Source organism: Condylura cristata, unplaced genomic scaffold (assembly GCF_000260355.1).
Source record: "Condylura cristata isolate star-nosed mole 26May11 unplaced genomic scaffold, ConCri1.0 scaffold00033, whole genome shotgun sequence".
Taxonomy (NCBI): Eukaryota; Metazoa; Chordata; class Mammalia; order Eulipotyphla; family Talpidae; genus Condylura; species Condylura cristata.
This window is the reverse complement of record NW_004567134.1, coordinates 11,000,156-11,021,206: the sequence shown is the minus strand read 5'-3', so window position 1 is coordinate 11,021,206 and position 21,051 is coordinate 11,000,156. Positions and strand designations below refer to the sequence as shown.

General features: G+C 37.7%; 1 protein-coding gene across 3 annotated transcripts in view; it reads right to left on the bottom strand.

Moving 5' to 3' along the window:
• DNAJC13 (DnaJ (Hsp40) homolog, subfamily C, member 13) overlaps nt 1–21,051 on the bottom strand; it is a 101,697-nt gene that overhangs the window by 59,720 nt on the left and 20,926 nt on the right. For all 3 annotated transcript variants that reach the window (XR_001146007.1, XM_012732157.1, XM_004692312.2), the window contains exons 3-17: nt 20,157–20,232; nt 19,270–19,419; nt 18,830–18,871; nt 15,547–15,747; nt 13,340–13,546; nt 13,155–13,250; nt 12,264–12,355; nt 9,080–9,246; nt 8,892–8,971; nt 8,643–8,812; nt 8,136–8,235; nt 5,359–5,466; nt 3,476–3,631; nt 2,693–2,749; nt 647–768 (exon numbers count right to left, since the gene is read on the bottom strand). Coding sequence is in view for 2 of the 3 variants with exons in the window: in XM_012732157.1 (XP_012587611.1) it covers nt 647–768; nt 2,693–2,749; nt 3,476–3,631; nt 5,359–5,466; nt 8,136–8,235; nt 8,643–8,812; nt 8,892–8,971; nt 9,080–9,246; nt 12,264–12,355; nt 13,155–13,250; nt 13,340–13,546; nt 15,547–15,747; nt 18,830–18,871; nt 19,270–19,419; nt 20,157–20,232 (1,824 nt within the window). In the remaining variant the exon portion in view is untranslated. The remainder of the gene's footprint in view (nt 1–646; nt 769–2,692; nt 2,750–3,475; nt 3,632–5,358; nt 5,467–8,135; nt 8,236–8,642; nt 8,813–8,891; nt 8,972–9,079; nt 9,247–12,263; nt 12,356–13,154; nt 13,251–13,339; nt 13,547–15,546; nt 15,748–18,829; nt 18,872–19,269; nt 19,420–20,156; nt 20,233–21,051) is intronic.

Here is a 21,051-nt window from a genome sequence, read left to right as displayed (position 1 = left end):
GATTTGGTGATGGGAAACCCGTGGGGATTACAATTGAGATGAAAAAAAAATGTGAAAAATGATGTAAAAATAAACTTTTTAATAAAAAAAAAAGCTGGAATTCATGTAGACTGAAATAAATGAACAGCCTATGTCTAGTTGATTATTAGGAAAAAAATGGTTTGCCAAAATAGAAATGATTTACCTTAAGAGATTTAAGAAAGGCTTACGTTAGACTGGTTAGGTCTTTATTACTTAAGTAGAGTACAACTAACTGACCAAGACATCTAGAAATTGGCTGTGTAGGGTCTTGCCTACAACATAGCGAGAAGGGAACACAGGAGAATGGGCGGGCACATGGCTGCAGCTCTCAATTTTAGGCTCTCTTTCCAGTGGCACCTCTCTGACTGTGGGCGGGGAAGGTGACAATCAGGTACTGGGGAAAAACACCCTTTGTATCCCGCCCATGTGAGCCAGGGGCAGTTTCAAAGATCATCTGAGCACATTCCTTCTCAGAGGAAGAGAAAGGGAAGGGAGAACTGGGTAACTCAAAAGAAAATGAAACATTTATATTATAACACAAAAACCTATTCCGTTTGTTTGATACAATATCTGAACCCATTCTCTAAACAGCAAGTTAATTTATAGTAAATTAAATTTAACCTACCTATTTGTAAGCATCCTTTGATCTGAGCTTATTGTAAACATCGAAGTATGCAAGTGTCGAGGTAAGGCACCTTCACTTAGGGCAAGCTCCTGCATTTTTGTAGCAATTTCTTTGTCACCTTCCTTTGGAAAAAGGGTAAGATAATCCCTAAAGCAGCAATCTAGCAAGCTATCCTAATTTTTGTAAAACTGATTTTACATTTCTAGATAAACTGGTCCACATACAATATAAAAAAAATTTTAAATGCGATTTCAACTACCCAAAAATAGCATAGGTAAGTAGTAGTAAAGCAATTTTTAAAATATGGTCTTTGGAATGAAGTTTGAATGTCTCCAGATACATATAAATTAAGTTTTGCTTTATTTATTATTAAAATTATGTTCACACTCTCAAGTATACATCAGCTAAGCAAGGGGGAATGCAACTTAGGGAAATCAGAAATTCCATGCACAGGTGTTTGCAAAAGTGACTTGCTTTTGTTACTGACATATTTATCTGATGAACACAATTCTTTTTTAAAGAAGACTGTTGATATAGACATAGTTCTTTTTATTTTGATTTCATTTTGCTTATAAGGGCTCACTTTGGTACCAGGATAAGAAGGAGCTACTAATTAAAGCTAGTTATAGAACCATGAACTAAATGAGCAGTTTGATACTTAAAACAACCTGTTGAAAAATAAAAAAGCTCACAACGTTAGTGCAAAATTGTACAAGTATATACTACAATTGAATATGTAGTATTTATACAAATACACATGTAGTTTGAATATGTTACATGTCATCTTGACAGATGAGTATGTAGTATAATATATAAATATATACATAGTATGGATATGTACATATATAATTTTGAACAGTACATGGTCTGAAAGGAAATTTACCAAAATGCTAATAGTAGTTATCTCTGGATGGTAAAAACACAGGTGATTTATTTTACTCCTTGCCTTTTTCCTATATGTCCCAATGTTGCTCCAAAGACCATATGCTGCTTTTACAGTCAGAAGAGCGTACATGACAATGGCCTTCTAGTCACTAGTCACTGGCTGTGAATCTGGTGTGCATGGCTTGTACTCAAGCCACAAATCAACATTTAGATTACAGCTGGCATTCAGATATTTCTGAATGAACGTCAACGTATTGATGGATCAGAGTCAGAAAAATACTTCTGTATGGTTTCTTTATCCTAACTGTCCTTGGCTACTTCAAGCTCTGTAAGTATTTACATTGGAAGCTAAAATTACCCATTAGCAAGAAGAGAAAATTAAGCTGTAGATGTATAGACACACTATCAGTGTGCATTAACTGAGGTTGCTACCAGTTTAATGCCTCTATGTAATTTCAACAGTTAATGCAGAAGTGTACTAATTATGTTTATTACTTAGCTATGTGTAATGTTTTTGAGCCATAATGACCAAAGTTTTTTTATAAAAGGGGTACATCTTACATTCTATAAAAATTACTACTGACAATAAAAGAATAAAAAATTCAAAAGTCAGTTAGACTGATGTGGCAATATCCAGTATACGCAAGGTGACATTCATAGGCATGATTTCATTGTCTAAAAAACAGAAGGCTAAAGCAACACCTTGTCGAAGCAACACTGTGTATATGACAACAGCATGTGTTCTGATCCCTAGAGCTTAACCTCAAATGTATGCTAGCATAGCAATTAATTTTTTATTACCATTCTTAGTTGGTCCCACTAGGTGCTGAACTAACTTCATTAATAGGTCTCTATGTAACCTCAGTACCTAAAGACTTTAATACTTTCATCACTACTCACTCAAAAAGATTAAGAAAGGCCAATTTTTAATTATTTTAAAAGAAAAAGAAATGTAGGAGCACATATTTACTCTAAACCCATTTAAAGAATCTTAAAATCTTAGTTTATTATTGAGGATTATTTTTGCAAATAGATTAAAACTAATTTCTGCATAAAAACTGAAAATTACTTTCTTTACCTAGAAAAGTTACAAGTTTCCCATAAAAGACTTCAATTGAAACAATTAACTTTCAAGTTCAAAATTCAAAAATTTTCTCTCACCTCTATTATTGCCTTCATAACCAATCCAGCTCCCTTTATAATTGCCATGGAAGGATGCTTTAAAATGGGGAGAGGAAGAGAGAATTGGGAAATCACAGAATAAAACCACTTCATTCAATAAATTTAATTGCTGATCTTAAGGAAGATATACAATTTTATACAAGGTATGCACCATAAAATTATTAAAAGATACATTTCAATGTCAGATTCAATTTGGTTAAATATGTTTCTAAATAGATCTAAAATACTTAATCAAATTGAATCTGACATTGAAATGTATCTTTAATAATCAACGTGTCTTTATATACTTAAATAAGCAGTATATCTTTATATACTTAAACCACGGAAACAGCTGCCACTTATTTGAATAATATATATTATACTTATTAATGACACACCAAATCGCAGTGAGTTAAAAATAACTGCTATTTATAATATAAATTAGTAAGAACAATATCAAATATATAAATATCATGTACATAGTAAGTACTACAGTATTGTAGAAAAAAACAAGTGCTTTCCACTATCTACGAACAGTCCTGCTAAAGCACATCTTATTAATTTGGTCAAAGGAATGAAAACAATGTTCACAAGGAAGCAACAGCTCTACACGAAATACTAAGAATCTATGGGATTTCAGGTCCTAACATGGTGATGTTCTATACTATTTATTGGCATTGCTACAGATGCACATGCATATCAGCTGAAAAACAAACTGACCCCAAAAGTAGCTCTCAGATTAGTTACTTGATAAAAAAAAAAACAAAAAACACAGGTCCTCACCTGAAAGAGTTTAAAGAGGGTTCTCCCATTGGAGGCTACCATCTCTAAGAGCATATCAAACTGCTGCCCTTCCGTTGTCTCACTATACGGAGCACAGAGAGCAAAAGTAAGGAAGTCCAAGAGTGAACTAATGACTAGGGCTCCAGTCCCATGATCCTGAAACAAAGCAACATGAGCATGTCTGAGGACAGAGTTTCATTCACTGAAAACAACACTCTTGGGTCCCTTGTGGCTATTCTCTATGTAAATAGCAAACATTCAGTTACTCACGATGGGGCTCTCTGTCTGATGACTTTATGTGGCAATTGCTATGTATTAGCACAGTAAAATCACTGCCCAAATACCTCACAGAGACAGAATAAAAAATCAGCCAAATTTCAAGAGAAAACCAAAAATCCTCAGGCATGTAACTAAATGTACATTTGTAAAAAGTAATCTTTAACAATAATTGCCTTCACTGGCAACATATACATGTTCCTTCTAAATTTTATCAATTTGCCCACTTTTTTTTTAAAAAGATTTATTTCTGCATACAGAACTGGGGTACAGGGCAGAGGTGCAGGGGTGGTGAAAGGACTCACCAGAGACAGAGTGGGGAGCAAAACATGATGACTGACAAAGTACACCGATAAAGGGAGCAGTGGGAGGGTCAGAAACTCACGCTGAAGTGGATTTAGCTTCTTAGTGCTATGCTTTAACCCGCTGCGCCATCAGGGAGGGCCCTGCCCATCTTTTCAAAACTGGTATCAAGAATAACCAGCAAAGATTTGGCTTAATTTTCTTAAGAGGAGATTAGTTTATAATGAGTTTTTTAAGGGTCCTCCCTGATGACACAATGGTTAAAGCACAGTACAGCACTGTTAAGCTAGTTGCAGCTGCTTCTGCACGCGTTCTATCACCAGCCCAGAAGTGACCCACATGGCGTAGAGACCTCTCCTGACCCGCCTGCTGCTCCCCTCAGCGGTATACTTCGTTAATCTGCCTGTTCTGCTCCCCGCTCTGTCTCTAGTGAATCTTCTCACCGCCTTGTACCTCTGGCGTGTACCCCAGCTCTGTATGCATAAATAAATCTCTAAAAAATAAGAATAAATTTTAAGATAGAGAAAAAAGCAGTAATTGGAAAACATCACTATAAAAATCTAGGCTCGAGGCCCTCCCTGGTGGCGCAGCAGGTTAAAGCACAGCACTAAGAAGCTTAAGCCACTTCCACATGAGTTCGATTCCCACTTGCCCTGGAGGAGATCCACATGGCGAGGCAGACCTCTCCTGATCCGCCCGCTGCTCCCCTCAGCAGTGTACTTCATTGATCTGCCTGTTCTGCTCCCCACTCTGTCTCTGATGAATCCTCTCACCCTCCACATCTCTGGCCTGTACCCTAGTTCTATATGAATAAATAAATCTTTAAAAAAAAAATCTAGGCTCAAGCCCTCCCTGGTGCTAAGCACCAGCACACCACTAAGAAGCTTAAGCCACTTCTGCATGAATTCAATCCCCGCCTGCCCTGGAGAAGATCCGCACGGCGTGGCAGACTTCTCCTGACCCGCCCGCTGCTCCCCTCAGCAGTGTACTTCATCAGTCTGCCTGTTCTGCTCCCCCCTCTGTCTCTGGTGAATCCTCGCACCTTCTGCATCTCTGGCCTGTACTCCAGTTCTGTATGAATAAATAAATCTTTAAAAATAAATAAATAAATAATCGAGGCTCTACACTTTAGGATTAGGAATGAAGTTTAAATCCTAATACTAAAAAAGAGTACTTAATGACTAGTATCAAGTTGAGCCAATATTAGCCAAAGTTGAGTTAGAGAAAAGTTATAGTGGACTTTCTGAACATCTTTTAATAACAATATGGTATTTCTTATTAATACACATTTAATTGTAACTTACCACATGGGAATTAAACTTCTCCAATAAGTTTTCCAGAAACTTCTTTGAAGAGAGAAGAGAAGCTTTGTTTAGCTGTTCTTGTCTTAAGTCATAGTCATCATGCATGGGCTATTGATTAGAAACAGTGATAATTCATGAGGCGTCCCACACACTGGCCCCACACAAAGTCATTCATAAAGAGTGTTTAGGAACAATCAAAACTAAGGCAAAAAGGAAACTCATGGTAATACAAGCAGGTAGAAATGATCATTTCCCTTGGCTGTGATGAGACATGAGAGTTAATGTGCCCAGCAAGTAACTGCAGACAGTACTGCAAAAGCAGCTCTCTCAAAGGTCACAGCCCTCCTTCTTAAAGGCAAACAATAATTTTCCCCTCTCCTAATTAACTTAAACTTGAAATGATTAAATCTTAACACTTAAAAGCAAGTACTAAAATTAGCAGAAAACATTCCTTAAGTGATTCTCGTTGCAGTATCAGGAGACGACATGTAAAAAGGATGCCAGTATGAGGATTAGAAATGAAGTTTAAATCCTAATTCTGCTAAGAATAGTTGACTTCTGACAAGGTTAAATCACTTAATTCTCAAGGTTTCATTTCCTCAGTTGTAAAGTGGGAGTAACAGTACTTATCTCAAAGGACTACTACAAAGCTTAAATGAGATAGTTCTCATAAAATATATAGCCAAAATCTAAAAGGTTTGATTAATTAAGCTACAGTGTGCCTGCTTCACTATTGTTACTGTACATTCTATGTCACTGTTAAAAATATGACAATAGGTCCAAAACTGCTTATGTTAAGCCCCATGTCACCAAGCCAAGAATTACTGTATTAGCTATTCCAGAAATGGAATCTTAAAACCAGTAAATCAGGAATTGCTTGATCAGCACTGACTAGATAATCTGCCATCTCCCCTAAAGGAAAGTGGCCTTGCAGTAACCACTCTGCCTCTTACTAGTATGATATCCTTGTTCCCGCTCCCTTCTTCTTTCACTTTGTACAACTCCGGGGAGCTCCTTTCTCTGTCAATTCAAGAACCATGGAATAAAGCCAGTATGATCTTTAAAATTTACACAGTTGAATTTTTTTTAACAGGACTAACTTTTTAGTGGAATTATTTACAGCTGTAAAAAGAGAACTTACTTTTGGGAATTAAAGTTTTAGCAAGTGGTTACTTCCATTTATTCTGTATCACGAAGGCTGCCTAAGACATTTGGACACATGGTCCCCAACATACAAGTGGATTCACTTCTAAGTTTTCAACTTTACAAATGGAGTGTGTGAATGGCAGCAGATATTCAGTAGAAACCATACCTAGAGTTCTGTATTTTGACCTTTTCCAAGGTAGCAGAAAAGACAGTCTTTCATGGTGTTGGACAGCAACATCTAGCAACAGCTCCACGGAAGCTGTGCCAAGTCAGTCAATAAGCTACTGAGACGCGCAGCGCGCGGTGGGACAATGCAAGTGTTCCGAGCAGGTGTGAGCAGCGGCTACGCTATGATACCCGTAGGGTAGGTGCATTAAATCCACTTCTGACTTCTCAGTGTGTTCAGTTTACAATAGGCTTATCAGAATGTAACCTTAGCATAGGTCAAGGAAGAGCTGTATAAGCAAAGTCCCAAAACTATACACAAAATTGAGGCAAAAAAAGAATGTCAAAATAACACTGAATACTGAATAATTGCCTCTCTCCCATATGTGCTGCCAAGTCAGATCTAAACCTGTCAAACAACTTCTCTTGCCTTGCTTTTTAAAATTCCTATCACTGTCCAACCTCTCCATCTCATTTTTACTTGGTCTATCTGCTCCTAATTTTACCTCTAATGTGCAATCTACATAACACCCAGGAGCTTTCCAAACTTCAAGCCCATGTTACTGCTTCCCTGTTAAAAAAGTTCTTCCGGCCCTCCCTGGTGGCGCAGCGGGTTAAAGCACTGCACTGAGAAGCTAAAGCCACTTCCGCATGAGTTCGATTCCCGCCTGCCCCGGAGGAGACCACATGGCGTGGCAGACCTCTCCTGACCCGCCCGCTGCTCCCCTCAGCAGTGTACTTCGTCGATCTGCCTGTTCTGCTCCCCACTCTGTCTCTGGTGAAGCCTCTCACCCTCCGCATCTCTGGCCTGTACCCCAGTTCTATATGAATAAATAAATAAATCTTTAAAAAAAAAAAAAAAGTTCTTCCACTTGTTCCTTACAAATGGATATAAATCTAGTTCCTCTGTCTAATACAAAATGCTTTTATGACTGTCATTGCATAAGCCTCTAGCTGTCTCTCCTAATCCCACAAACTCCCATTATCCAACCACATTTAATTAGTTGCTGCTTCCCAAACATGCACAGGTATATGCTAGTCCCACACCTAGGAAAGCCTCCCCACAGGTGGGAAAATATCTGCCTGTCCTTCAAGATTCAGTTCAAGTAGAATGCTCAGAAAGATTGGTCTAAACTCTTCTATCTTCACCTTACACAAACCCAAAATTAAATACTGTTTTCAGGGATCCCATGGCTCCTACTATTTCATATTGTATGCATAAGCCCACAAGACTATCAGTAATGTCATGAAGGAAGGAACTTTCATGAACATCTTTGTATTTCTATTGCCTAGCACAGATTTGGTTAACAGGATGTGCTAGACAATGTTTAGTGCAATAAATAAATGGCTATGGGAGCTAATTCAGAAAACAGAGAAAAATGAAACTCCATGTAAATCCAGGTTTGTGGAAATATAAACCATCTGTCCACTTAAAGCCCAGTTTCCTCAAGAGTATTGCCACTTACACACATGAGGGCACAGAGCATGTCAACAGCTGCGTGGATGACCCCGTTGTGGCTTCTCTTGAGTGCTTTCACCACCTTCACTCCGAGACGCTCCCGAAACCTGGCAGAACAAAAAACCACAAGCAAGTAATAGGAAATCAGAGCACTATCTGATTATCACATTGTTTTAACAGAACATGATAAGTTACCTTAAGTTTCCATTGCATTGTTATAGCAATTACATATTTTGAATCCCACCTCTGGCACATCAGTTTTTATAACAGCTTTTTCTTTCAGGGGAAAGATGTTTTTATTAGATTAAATAAAGCTAAAAGGCAAGAGTAACACCATGAGCACCTAAGGTGCTCCAATTCAGCTTCCCTTCTCCTTTTTAATTTCACATGACTAAAAATGGCCCTATCACCATATAAAAAGCATAAGGTATAATCATATAAAGAGATAAATGGTCGATTATTCACTACTTTGAGTTGCTTAAATTCTCTGATGAAGTTTTAGAAGACAACTTACTTCGGAAGTTGAGTAAAGGCTAGAAAGCCAGCCTTGGAAGCTACCAGCCTCCTCACAGCCTGGAACTGACTCTCAAGTTCTGCGTTTGAAGCAACAACTTCTCCCTCTTGGGACAATAATGCTGTTATCGCATTATTGATCAGTTTTTCTTTATTTTCTGAGAAGAGACCCTAGGTGAAGGAAGAATATTTGAAAAACGTTTCCACACCAACAGTTAATAGTAACAAAGTATGACACAACTTGTCTTACATCTTGTGTCACTGCATGCAGAACTCCACTGTATGAAATATTAGCATTGAACCTGAATACAGCATCTGCAAAATTGCCATCTGTAAGGAGATAAAAACATTCAAAAAGATTTAGGTTTTGTGTTCTAATTCTTAAATTATTATCAAGTGGACAGAGGAAAACAAAATCACATTCTAATAAATACTTACTTGGAGGGGTAGCCAGGAATCTGAGATGGAGGCTCTCTACTTCTTCCTCAACAGGCGTGCTGAGTAAGCCCCATCGCTGACCTTTATGGGTTGGTGTCATTTTTACACAAACATCTCTATTACCAGAGGCTCTTACTCCATCCAGCAAACTAGCTAACAAGGAATCCCTAAGCAAGGTTGAAAAGAAAAAGGTTTTAGGAATGATAATTCAGGGGGAGGTTTTGATTCAGAATACAGCAGTTCTTTAGCAGGCACTTTTGGGGGGGATCTGGGAACAGGGGAGGCATGAAAAAAAAAGGGAATTTTAGAGAGTCTGGTTTTCTAATGCTCGCTCTTAACTTTGCTCTCACATGACTTTGTACCAGTACCTAGACAACAGAGCTTTAACATTTTTCTGGGTTTGTTTCTTTTATTTTAAATTGTAAGCTTATTTTAGCAGTTTTAGAGACTGGGGTATAACTTACATCACAAAATTCACCCATTGAATGTACATAATTCTATAATTTTTAGTAAATTGATAGAACTGTGCAATCATCACCACAACCCAGCTGTGGTACATATTACTTATACCACTCCAAAGACTTTCCTTGCAGCTATCTGGAAAAAAACTTGCCAGAGCCAGGTCTTGCTTATGTTCTTTCAGTCACTATGGTTTTGCTTTTCCAAGAAACTTCATCAGAAGAGAAAAAAACAAGTCAAATAGTAGGAGGAACTATCTGTGAAAGATTATCTGACAAAGAAGTGTCATCCAAAATACATAAAGAATTCTTAAGATTCAACAGTAAGAAAAACTCATTTAAAAAGTGATTCAGGCCCTCCCTGGTGGCACAGCGGGTTAAAGCACAGCACTGAGAATCTAAAGCCGCTTCCACATGAGTTCGATTCCCACCTGCCCTGGAGGGGACCACATGGCGTGGCAGACCTCTCCTGACCCACCCGCTGTTCCCCTCAGCAGTGTACTTCATAGATCTGCCTGTTCTGCTCCCCACTCTGTCTCTGGTGAAGCCTCTCACCGCCCCTGAGCCTCTGGCCTATACCCCAGTTCTATATGCACAAATAAATAAATCTTTAATAAAAAAAAAAAAGTGATCCAAAGTCCTTCACAGACATCTCACCAAATAAGACATATGAATTGTAAAAAAGTGCATGAAAAGCCAGCTCATTAAGGAGACACAAATTAAATGAGCTACCACCACAGTATAGCACTGCTATCAGATGGAGCAAAGTCTGGAAACTGACGCCGCCTAATGCTGATGGAGACGCGGAGCAACAAAAACTCCGACTAGCAAAACAAATGCAAATGGTGCATCTGCTTCTGGAAGACAGTTGGTGGTTTCTTACAAAAAGAAGCATTCTCTTGACATATGATTCAATGATCACACTCCTTACTATTTACCCAAAGGACCTGACTCTATGTTCACATAAAGCCGGGTTCACATAAAGCTATCTTATAGCTTTATTCATAATTGCTCAAACTTGGAAACAGCAGGTAAAATGATAAATCATGAAGATCCAGACCATGGAGTATATTCAATAATAAACATAAACAAGCTTTTTACATCCTGGGGATGTAGTTTTATAGTTAATACTGTATTCCACATATGAAAGTTTCTGTGAGACGAGGTTTTAGATTTCTCATCATATAAAAAGCATTTTGGTAACTATGTAAGGTAATCGGTGTTAGTATTGTGGTGATCCTTTTGCAATGTGTACAAACATTGAATCACTGCATTGTACACCTACTATGTGTCAATTATAACTCAAAGAAAAATGATCTGCCAAGTCAAGGAAGACTTGGAGGAAATAAAATCAGTCTGAAAGTCTTTGAACTGTAAGATTCCAATTATTTATTATTGTAAAGGCAAAACTTTGGAGACAGTAAAAAATCAGTGGTTTCCAAGATAGGGAACGGGGATGGGCCAGAGAAGAGGATTTCTAGAGCAGTGAAACTACTCTTTATGGAAATTATAATGATGAGCAAATGTTAAACATTTGTCCAAAGTGGGGTTTAGTTGATAACATGTGAACGCAGGCTCATCAATCCTAAAAAACATACCATTCTTGTGGGGATACTGAAAATGGAAGAAGCGATGCATGTGTAGGGTTTTTTTTTTTTTTAATATACTCTGGACACAAACCCTGTATCAGCTATATGTTTTCCCCCTCTTTGTGACTTATCTTTTCTCTTAATGTTTTAGGTTTTTATAAAGTAAAATAAATCATTTTTTAAAAATGACTGTGCCTTTGGTATTAGATCTAAGCAGCCTTCTAATCCAAAGCGCCAAAGAAATTGCTTTGCTTTTTTGCAAGCAAGCTTTGCTGGAAATAATGGTACCAATAGGGCTACCAACAAGATTAAACAAATCACGTAAGAAACTGTCAAGATTCTTCCTCTGATTACAACATCTGCACTGTGTTATTTTAGAAGGTTTCTTCCTTGAATTCAGAACAGGAAAAACAAAACCTTTTTGCCTGAGATGCCTTTTCTGTTGACCTTAGGATCAAAAGCTTTCTAAGGTAAGAAAGTTATGGGTCATATTTATAAAGTAAGATTATAATACAGACAGTGGCAAATGTACCAGATTGTCTCCACTAACTTTTAAGAACAGATTCCAGTCTCAATCTATATCAAACAGTATAAAAGAACTATCTGGATATAAGAATTGCCAAACCCAGGACAACAGCTTAGTATTTGAAGAATGATCTCATTATACAGTTAAGTAGCATTTTCAGTGTTTACCTTATAGAGGGAAGTCTGTAAGCTACAGTTCCCACAGTAACTGCCACGTGACAGTAATGCAAAATGCAAGCACATTTTGTTGAAAATCAGTAACTAGCTGATGATACTAAGTTGTAAAAATCTAACTTCATTTGTGTTTATAGTAAATAGCTCTCAGCTGCTACCCAAACACTATGAGTGATAGGTGCTATTAAAATATTTTCAAAGTTATAAAAGTATGCTCCATATCATTTCATTTAAAAAATCAAATCACTATTTATATTCTCCTTAGGAATTTGAGAACTGAATGAAAATAGCTTTAAGTAAGCAACAAAACAATGTTGTCATCTCCTAGTTACATAATTACAGAATTTGGCTTATAAATCTTTGTTTTCCATCTTCGAGGGACTATTTGGCTTTGCAATTACTACAGTCTCAAAAGCTTGATGAGTTAAAAAAAAATACCTCTCTGTTGAAGAATATTTACGTATTTGCCCTTTTATAAATTCAATGGTAAAAACTTGTGGATTTTCTGAGTCACAAACCAATGCGAATACCTAAAGAAAGCAAAACAAAAAGCAAGTTCAACAAGAGCTTAATAATATTTCATTAAAAAACTATGCACCATCCTACAGCTTACAAAGGCAATTTTGTTTTCTTTATATTTTAAAAGGATAGACTTATTAGGAAAATAAGAAAAAGGAAGCACCTGCATGTTACTAGAGGGCAAGAGAGCAGTCACAAAGGCACTGTTTTAAATAGTAATGTGTTCAGAGTATCAGAATTTAAAAGCTGTTTAAAAGTCTCATTCAGATTTTTATATAATTATTACGTAAAAAAGTTCCACTCATAGTATACCAGGAAAGTAAACGCTACAATATTCTTTGTTCTCATATCAATAGAACATCGTAAAGAATTAGATTCTTCCAGTTTCCCATACTTTAGGCAAAAAGGAAAATGGAGTTAGTCCTCTATATTCTTGGATTTCACATGTGCAGATTCAATCAACTACCCATGGAAAATACACACAACAGTTAGGCCTACAATGATATGCCTCTGTAATAAATATGCACAGACTTATTTCTTGTCATTATTATTCTAAAGAAAACAGCCTAACAACGATATAGCACCCACATTGTGCCAGGTACTATAAGTAGCACAGAGCTGATTTAAAGCATATGGAAGATGTGTACTAGTTATATGCACATGCCATTGCATTTCATATATAGGACCCAAGCATCCACAAATTTGGATTGTCTCAGGGGTCCTGGAACTAATCCTGGAACTGATCCCCTTTGGATACTAGATTTATCAACAGGAAGAAATCTCATTTAGGTTAATACTATTGAAACTTACTTCTCCTAAAGGCTTCAATGTTGCAATATTGTAAGTTGCAGGATCTCGTTCTACCAAACATGTTTCTGTAAGTGCTAGAACTCTTTTTACAGGTTCCTTCAAACAATAAAATTGAGACACATTAAGAAGTTACTAACAAAAAATGTTGAAACAACAGTTTTTTATTTTTCATATACAGGTCTTACCGAGTGTCTGGGTGATATTTTTTGGACTATAAACTCTGCTAAAGATGTGATGGATTCATCAGAGCTGTATTTTCCAAAGCGAAGATTCAAATATTGCTCAAATTCTAATGGTTCTTTTCTGATCCGCAATGAAATACCTATGTAGTTGCCAGCGTGATCTATTGCACTTTTGATAATTTCTTCTCTTTGCTCTGATGCAAATAAATGCTGCACAAATTTCCAAAGTTAGAAAGTCGGAATTGAATCAACTAAAATGTGACCATACTAAATCAATTGTTTAGACAAAAAACTGAAGTGGCAATTCTAGAGAAAAAACGGTAGATCTTATTGGAAATAATGTTGTAGTTTAAACACTAATTAAAATCACAAATTAAGAGAGTGATGGAATAAGTGGGTATCTCTTTAAGGTGATGTCTATAAGGCCTATGTAGTAAAAATAAGAATATAATCACAAAGTCTGGGATATAGAGCCATGCATATAATTCACTGAAAGGAAATTATCACATAACCTCTAAGTCTGCGTCTCATTGCCACGTGGAAGCAGTATCCCGAGCCTTCTAAAAGGGACCCAGGGACCTCAGTCAAGTCTAGTGAGGGTGGGGGTAACTGCGAGAGGATTTCCCATTTCAATTGATTCAATCTGTTTAAGGAAGTGGACTTCCTTGCAAGATCACCTAGAATATTTAAATGTTCACAAGTTATTGGGGTATGGCTGTTAAAAAGCAACCTCTAAGGGAGTATTTATAAAATAAGGATAAGGAATTGCTACTTGCATTTGGTGTCTGGAGTCAAGAATTGCTAAATGCCCTGCAAAAGAAATGGGGGCAAGTCTTCCACAGGGAAGCGCTGTCCTGCCCTGAATGCCAACGGCAACCCAGCTGAGAAACTCTGAATTGAAAGATGTTTAAGAGCCTGATCTTATTTCCAGCAGCTTACCATAGTCACTGTGGATGCAGAAGGTACCTGATTGTTTGCTGAATGTCTCTGTCATTGTATCATATTTTAATGAAAGTGGAAGGTTTAAGTTAAAACTGCCTGATATCATCAAACAGTAAAAATGTTGGCAACTGAGTCTCAAATAATTCTCTTCCTTAATATCTACCTTAAGCACCATATGGCTTCATGAAAATTCTGTGATACAGTTATTCCGTTAAAGTCTGCAAGGCTATACTCCTGCAATTAAATTTATTTTTTTTTTCTCTAAGGGGTTAATCACTACCTCCCATTGCCCATATCCAAGGCTTTGGATAGCACTATTAACAGGTTTCAGTCTCCTTTAAGGTAGAAGACAGAACTAATTTTCTCAGGTAATACAAAGTGTCCAGATGGATTTTCCTAGATGAGGGTGGTCATGAGGATGGTACCTATCAACTGGGTAAAGAGTGAGAACAAGAGTGCAAAAAGCCTTCACCTCAGAAGCACTAACAGATTTTGTTAAGCACACTGTTCAGTCTCCCATCATTCTTTTTATTCCACTCATTACCTTCTAATCTGCTGTGTATCTAAAAAGTTGTCCTGGCTCTGGTTTTATTAACCGGAGCCCATTTATCTATAGAACACTAAAACTTGAAGTAGAATTCCTAAGTCACTAAGGTGACTATGAAAATTAAAATTCTCAAGATAAATGATTCTTAAAGAAAAAAAGTGGTAGTCCTAATCTTCTATACCCTAGGAACATGTTGGATCCCAGCCCCCTAAATTGCTTCTGCTGTACCCCACAATTTACATACAACTCAGAATTTCAAGACAAAAACAATTTGTCCAATTCCAAATTAGAGAACCTGATGAATACTCATTCAGATTACAACAACTGACACGGGAGAGAAGTCTATAAAAAAAATAAGATTAAATTACCTTTTTCACAGAAAGTTTAAAAACTATCAGGCGAGACATTAATACTAATGAAAATAGCAAATGTTAACTACCCCGTATTAAACACTACTTAAACCATGCACTGTGCTGATAAACACTGTATATAAATTACCTCCTCCTGATCCTCAGGAATAAAACCTGCAGTACACATGTTAAAGTCACCGTAGAGAGCTCACATCGGGATTGAGCTAGATCTCTGACACCAAAGCCTACACTCTCAGACCATCCTTCCTCCTCGAGGACTCATATAAACTTTTAGAATGTAGAATGAAAACCATGCTTTTCTGAAAATGGCTATGATCCTTTTTAAATGACGTTTTACAAACACTACTTACCAATCTACTAAATCCTCCATAAAGTATACAAAACCCTCCTTGATAATCAGAGAGATCGACAAAGCCTTCAATATTTCTATAGTCATAGGAACAGAGAACTCTGTTGGTTGCAGGATTAATTTGGTCAAAGCCTCCAGGAGTTACTTCCAAAATGACAGGTTTTCTTGTATCACTCCAATGATGCTTATAGCAGTTGTATCTCTAGAGAGAGAAATAATATTTAATCTCACCAAAATATAAAATTACACTTAATGTATTAGTCACTGCTAATTTAAAATAATGACAAAATGAAGCAAAGAGGAAGTAAAAATAACAAAGCATCAAATGTGGAATGAACATCCCTCTCTATAAAGTCTAAAACATTCCCACCTGAAAAGCCTAGTTTTCTACCCTTCAACATGAATGTTCTGTTACATGATTCTTAAGATGCAAATCTATTGGTTGCTCAGGAATATGGCTGCTTCTAACTCTATAGTAAGAAAAATGCTCTTGTAGGTGTTCAGAAAGAGAGTAAGGCATACAACAATAAATGCCTTCCTTAATTCCCAAGGCTAAACCACAACCTTAGGCCCCGCACATTACTGATCAAGGGCGATGTGCACACCCCAAGTCCATAAAGGGATCTGCCCCAAGGTGAAGGCCTACATTAGCCCAAAAGCATCCTCGGAGCCTTGAGTCCAACTAAAGGATGGAACAGCACCACACCCCTTCACAAGAACAGGGGTAGAAGGGAGCTCCAAAAACAAGAATCCAGTCAATGAGACAAGCTGATGGAAATACAGCCTCATCTCTCAGGACTGTGAAAACCAAAAGAGTAACTCGAGGGACCCCAATTTGGAGCACACCCTGGGGCAACTAGAAAGCCCGGTTCCAAATTCAACTAATATAAAAGAGGTGTTAAGCCAGCACAGCATTTAGGGGAGGATGGGTCTGAATATTTTTGTAGTGAGATGCAGATGCCACTTACTCCTGATGTAAAACTAAGTGAACTATTCTTCATGTAATCTTCCAGAGACACTGCTTTCATCACAAAGTTTAAGAATTATTAGCTAAAGTTAAATGATATAAAGGGAACTTTCTAAACAAAATTTCTCAGTATGCTTTTGAAAGCAGTTGTTTTCCAAAACAATGAAATATACAGAAAACTCGCCACTAATAAAATTAAAACAAGCATACCAAGTTATGATTTATAGAAATTTGGCAGTAGTTCATTAGGAAAGAGAGCAGCAGTTCACCAGTTGCCATTAAACTTTTTAAAATGGTTCCTAGGCAACCAGCCAACTGCTTGAGTTGAGATCAGTGAGATTTCTGGGATGCTGAAACAAGCAAGAAAACATTCATAGCAAGGATAAAGCAGAAAGACAGGGAAGTGGTGCTGCTGCCAGCATATTAGAATTCAGTTCCTGCCTTTGCCAGAAGCTAGAGTTCTGAACAATGCTGTTAGTTTAGACATTATTCTGGCCCCTCCCTCCCAACTTCGGTATAAAAGCAATACCTCCTCATGGAAAGAAATGCATTATTTCAAGGGAGTGAAAAAAAAAATAACCTCTCATTTCCTCTGCCAGAAGTCTTCTCTGTTACAGATTAAACGCTACTGAGCTACAACTAGAGAAGGCCTGGAAAGTGAAGAAGAGTCTAATAAGCAACTGTAACATCCTTGAAGCTGTCAGTATTCCATGCATATCGTCTTTACTGATCGCACCCTGCACAAGAACATATAATGACATAGTTCTGATATGCCCAAAAGTTATACTCTAGTGAATTCTGGAATAGGAAACTCCTACACCAAACATGTTCTAACATTTATTATCAGAAATACTAAGTTTACCATTGCTCTGTAGAATACTGAATAAAGTATTCTGACTGTGACAGAGGCATTTTTTTAAAAAGATTTATTCACTGAAGCATACAGAACTGGTGTACAGGCCAGAGGTGGGGGGGGAGGGGTGGTGAAAGGACTCACCAGAGACAGAGTGGGGAGCAGAACAGATGTACTCAAGTACACTGCTGAGGGGAGCAGCAGGCGGATCAGGAGAGGTCTGCCACACCCTGTGGGTCACCCCTGGGGCTGGGGATCAAACTTGTGCTGCAGAGGCTACCACAGCCTTCTAGTGCTGTGCTTTAACCCACTGTGCCACCAGGGAGGGCCCCAGAGGCATTTTTAATGCCTCATAGTTCTGCATGAAGGTCCCTCCAACCCCCACAAACTGTCAGCATTAACAGTCCTATGGTTAATTCCTCATATTTGAGCTTCCTGTTAAACTACTAGTAAACTTGCCAAGGCCACTGCCCAAGTAGTTTACCGGTTACTGTCTGGGTTCTTCACATGCATGCACAACTGCAAGACTACTCAGTCTTAAAAAAAAACAACAAAGGGGGGTATTTAACAAACCAGGAAAAAAAAAAATCAAAGAATTATTGAGGACGATAATGGCAGTTTACTTTACTCCAAGCCAGGCCCAGTACTGTCCGATCCCACACAGACTTACAATGGTGTCTTCCCACCACTCAGGAGGCAGAGCTCCTCTCCCAAACTACAAACCACAGCTGCTAAGATGGCATCTTCCCGCCACTGTAGACACATGGCAGCCAAACTATAGGCCAGGTTCCGGCTCACAAACACATAAGAAATTACAGTAGGAGATGCTCCTTGAGCTGCCAAAATGCTCCAGCACAGCACCACACAGGTGACACTCACGCAACAGCTGAAGTGGCTGAACGGACAACAAACGGCCACACTCACACAGCTCAGCAAGATGCCTGCTTCATGGGTCTCCGTTCCCTTCACCAGGCCGCTGGTCACTCAGACCCTGGCCTCGGGTCTCGTGTTCTTTTTGCCAACTCTGCCAAAACTGCCTCCAGAAAGCTGCCCAGATGACGCTGTGCACCCATAAAGCCCAACTCCGAGAAGCCCAAGCGGCGCCGCGGGGCCAGCCGCCACCATTGAGCCACTCTGCGCACACCACGTGTTGTAGTGCGGCCGCCGACCGCCAGTTTTCATCCTTTATGTACGTCATCATTCACTCCACCCCACTTCTAGCATTTTCTCCTGGGGTTCTCTTCTTGTACTAGCCACCTGCTCCACTAGACACCACCCATAACAATTCACAGTTTCAGCCACCAGTTACATTTCTATCACATGGTTTCAGTAAACATTAAGTTACGTTTCCTTTTTTCCGTTATCTCTGCCATGGAAGTGTATACAGACTATGGAATGATTCTACAATAAAGAGCAAATTTTGAAAAATAAAAATTAATGTCAATAAATGTTAAAAATACTTACCCTTCCTGTGATTTTTCCTTCTGAAAAATCAGTTCTAAATCTCTGAAAGAGAAAACATAACCTAACTTAAGACAAAAGAGTGGTAAGGAGATGCGGTTTAGTCCTTTCTATCCAAAACAAGTAAAATTCCAACGTGGTATCCTTGATACCAAAAAATGTCATTCAAGTTACAGTTTAAGGACATTCAATAAAAAGCATGTGGAGCTTTGTTGAAAAACTATACAAATTAATTAAACACAACTGCTTTACATGATGCATTTAAAAACCAAAAACGACTCAATATAAGGAATTTTTCAATCTTTCCAGTTAGAGGAAAGTAAAAGTTTCAGAGTCAAGTTAAAAGTCAGCAAGGAAAAAAGCATAAGGGGAATAGATGCTCTATACTGGAATGTAACTGTTCCATTTAAAAAAAAAATTAGTTAACATGGAGCTGTTCTTACCAATGCTTCTGTAAGGAGCTCTGTTCTGTGCTCTGTAGAAAATTTTAAAGTTTCTGACTTTTTTCCGCTGCCTTTTCGAAATGTGAGATTGAATTCTGTTCCTTGCCCTTTTCCAACAGGGCCGATGCTGCAAATGTCTCCATAAGGCCACTAAGAACAAAGGAATTCTTTCAACTGTGGCATGATACCGTGAAGTGAGACACTTATTTCTACTACATTAATTTCACAGTTATTGAATAAATGAGAAAACTTTCACAAAATATTATGAAGGTCTAGAAGTTAGGTTGTATATAAAATTTTCAAATTTTTCAGTCATCAGAGAAAAAAAACTTTTGTTTTATTCTTAGGGAATTTAGCCACCATTATGCATTTTAATAACTGACAGTAACCAAAACAACTAAAATACAGACATGAAAAGAGCCGGGAAATCAAAATTTATGATTAATTGCTAATCTGTTACAAACAAAAAAGGATCTGTAAAACATGCCGAATTTGAATTAAAACAAGCTATAGTATATTTAAATATATTTACTTATCCATGTTCAGGTTAGATGTGCCTTTATTGAAGAGTAATCCTACCTTCAGGACAAGTATTTCCAACAACTGTGACAACTCACCTATGTGTGTTACAGTTAACAACATAGCTTTTGAAATTATAAAGGACTTACAAATTTTACATAAAAGAGATAACTATAACCAATGGTAACATATCAAAAGTTACCACCTTTAGAGCCTAGAAACAAGCACATTCCTTCCCACCATTTTATTTGATTTTGGTCCTAATTATTGAACACCATTCAGTCTTATTTAACCTCTTTCAGATTGAGCCTGGCTTTTAAATTCCAATACAGTTCAAACAAATACCAACTTCTCGGAGGACTGCTTACCTGATTTGTTACCTCTAACGTATTGGGATTGTATGTAGTAATTGCGTGGGTTCCGACTGAAAAGACTCTCTTATACCTACAAAGGGAAACAAATACTTAAATTTAGTTTTAAATAAACATTTTAGGACAACAAAACATATATGATACCAATAAAAGAAGCACTTCAATAAATCTGTGTTAACTGATTAACAGTGACTACAGTTAGTTTTATATCCTCATTTTTGTTTTACCGCACTAAAATATTAATTGGTATTCAGGTCCACCAACCAATCATTTTATTAGAAATTGGTAAGATCCTTAACTAGAAAATTATGGCAAATGCAATCAAGCAATTTTGTGGTACTGGTAATATAAGAAAAGTTATTAGCAAAGTGCCATCTGAAGATGCTAACTATTGGGAAATTTTTGTTTAAAGATTTACTTATGCACACAAGAACTGGGGTACAGACTACAAATGTGAGGGGTGAGAGGAGTCACCAGAGACAGAGTGGGGAGTAGAACAGACAGACTGACTGAAATACATTGCTGAGGGGAGTAGCAGGTGAGTCAGGAGAGGTCTACCACATCATGTGGGTCACCTCCGGAGCAGGGACTGAACTCATGCTGCAGTGGCTTCGGATAGCTTCATTATGCTGTGCTTTAAAACCTGCTGCACCACCAGGGAGGGCCGGGAAATTTTTATTTTTTAAAAAAGGTACTGTATACTACATTTTTTCAAGATTCTGTTGACAAAACCATAATGCTAAGGAAGGGACAACTATGACCTTCAATTGGTCAAAGCCATATTCTGGAATTTTAATAATTTCTATTTAAAAAACTACCTATTATACTTTAGTGTTGCAATTTTTTTTTTTTAAAGATTTATTTATCTGTGCATACAGAACTGGGGTACAGG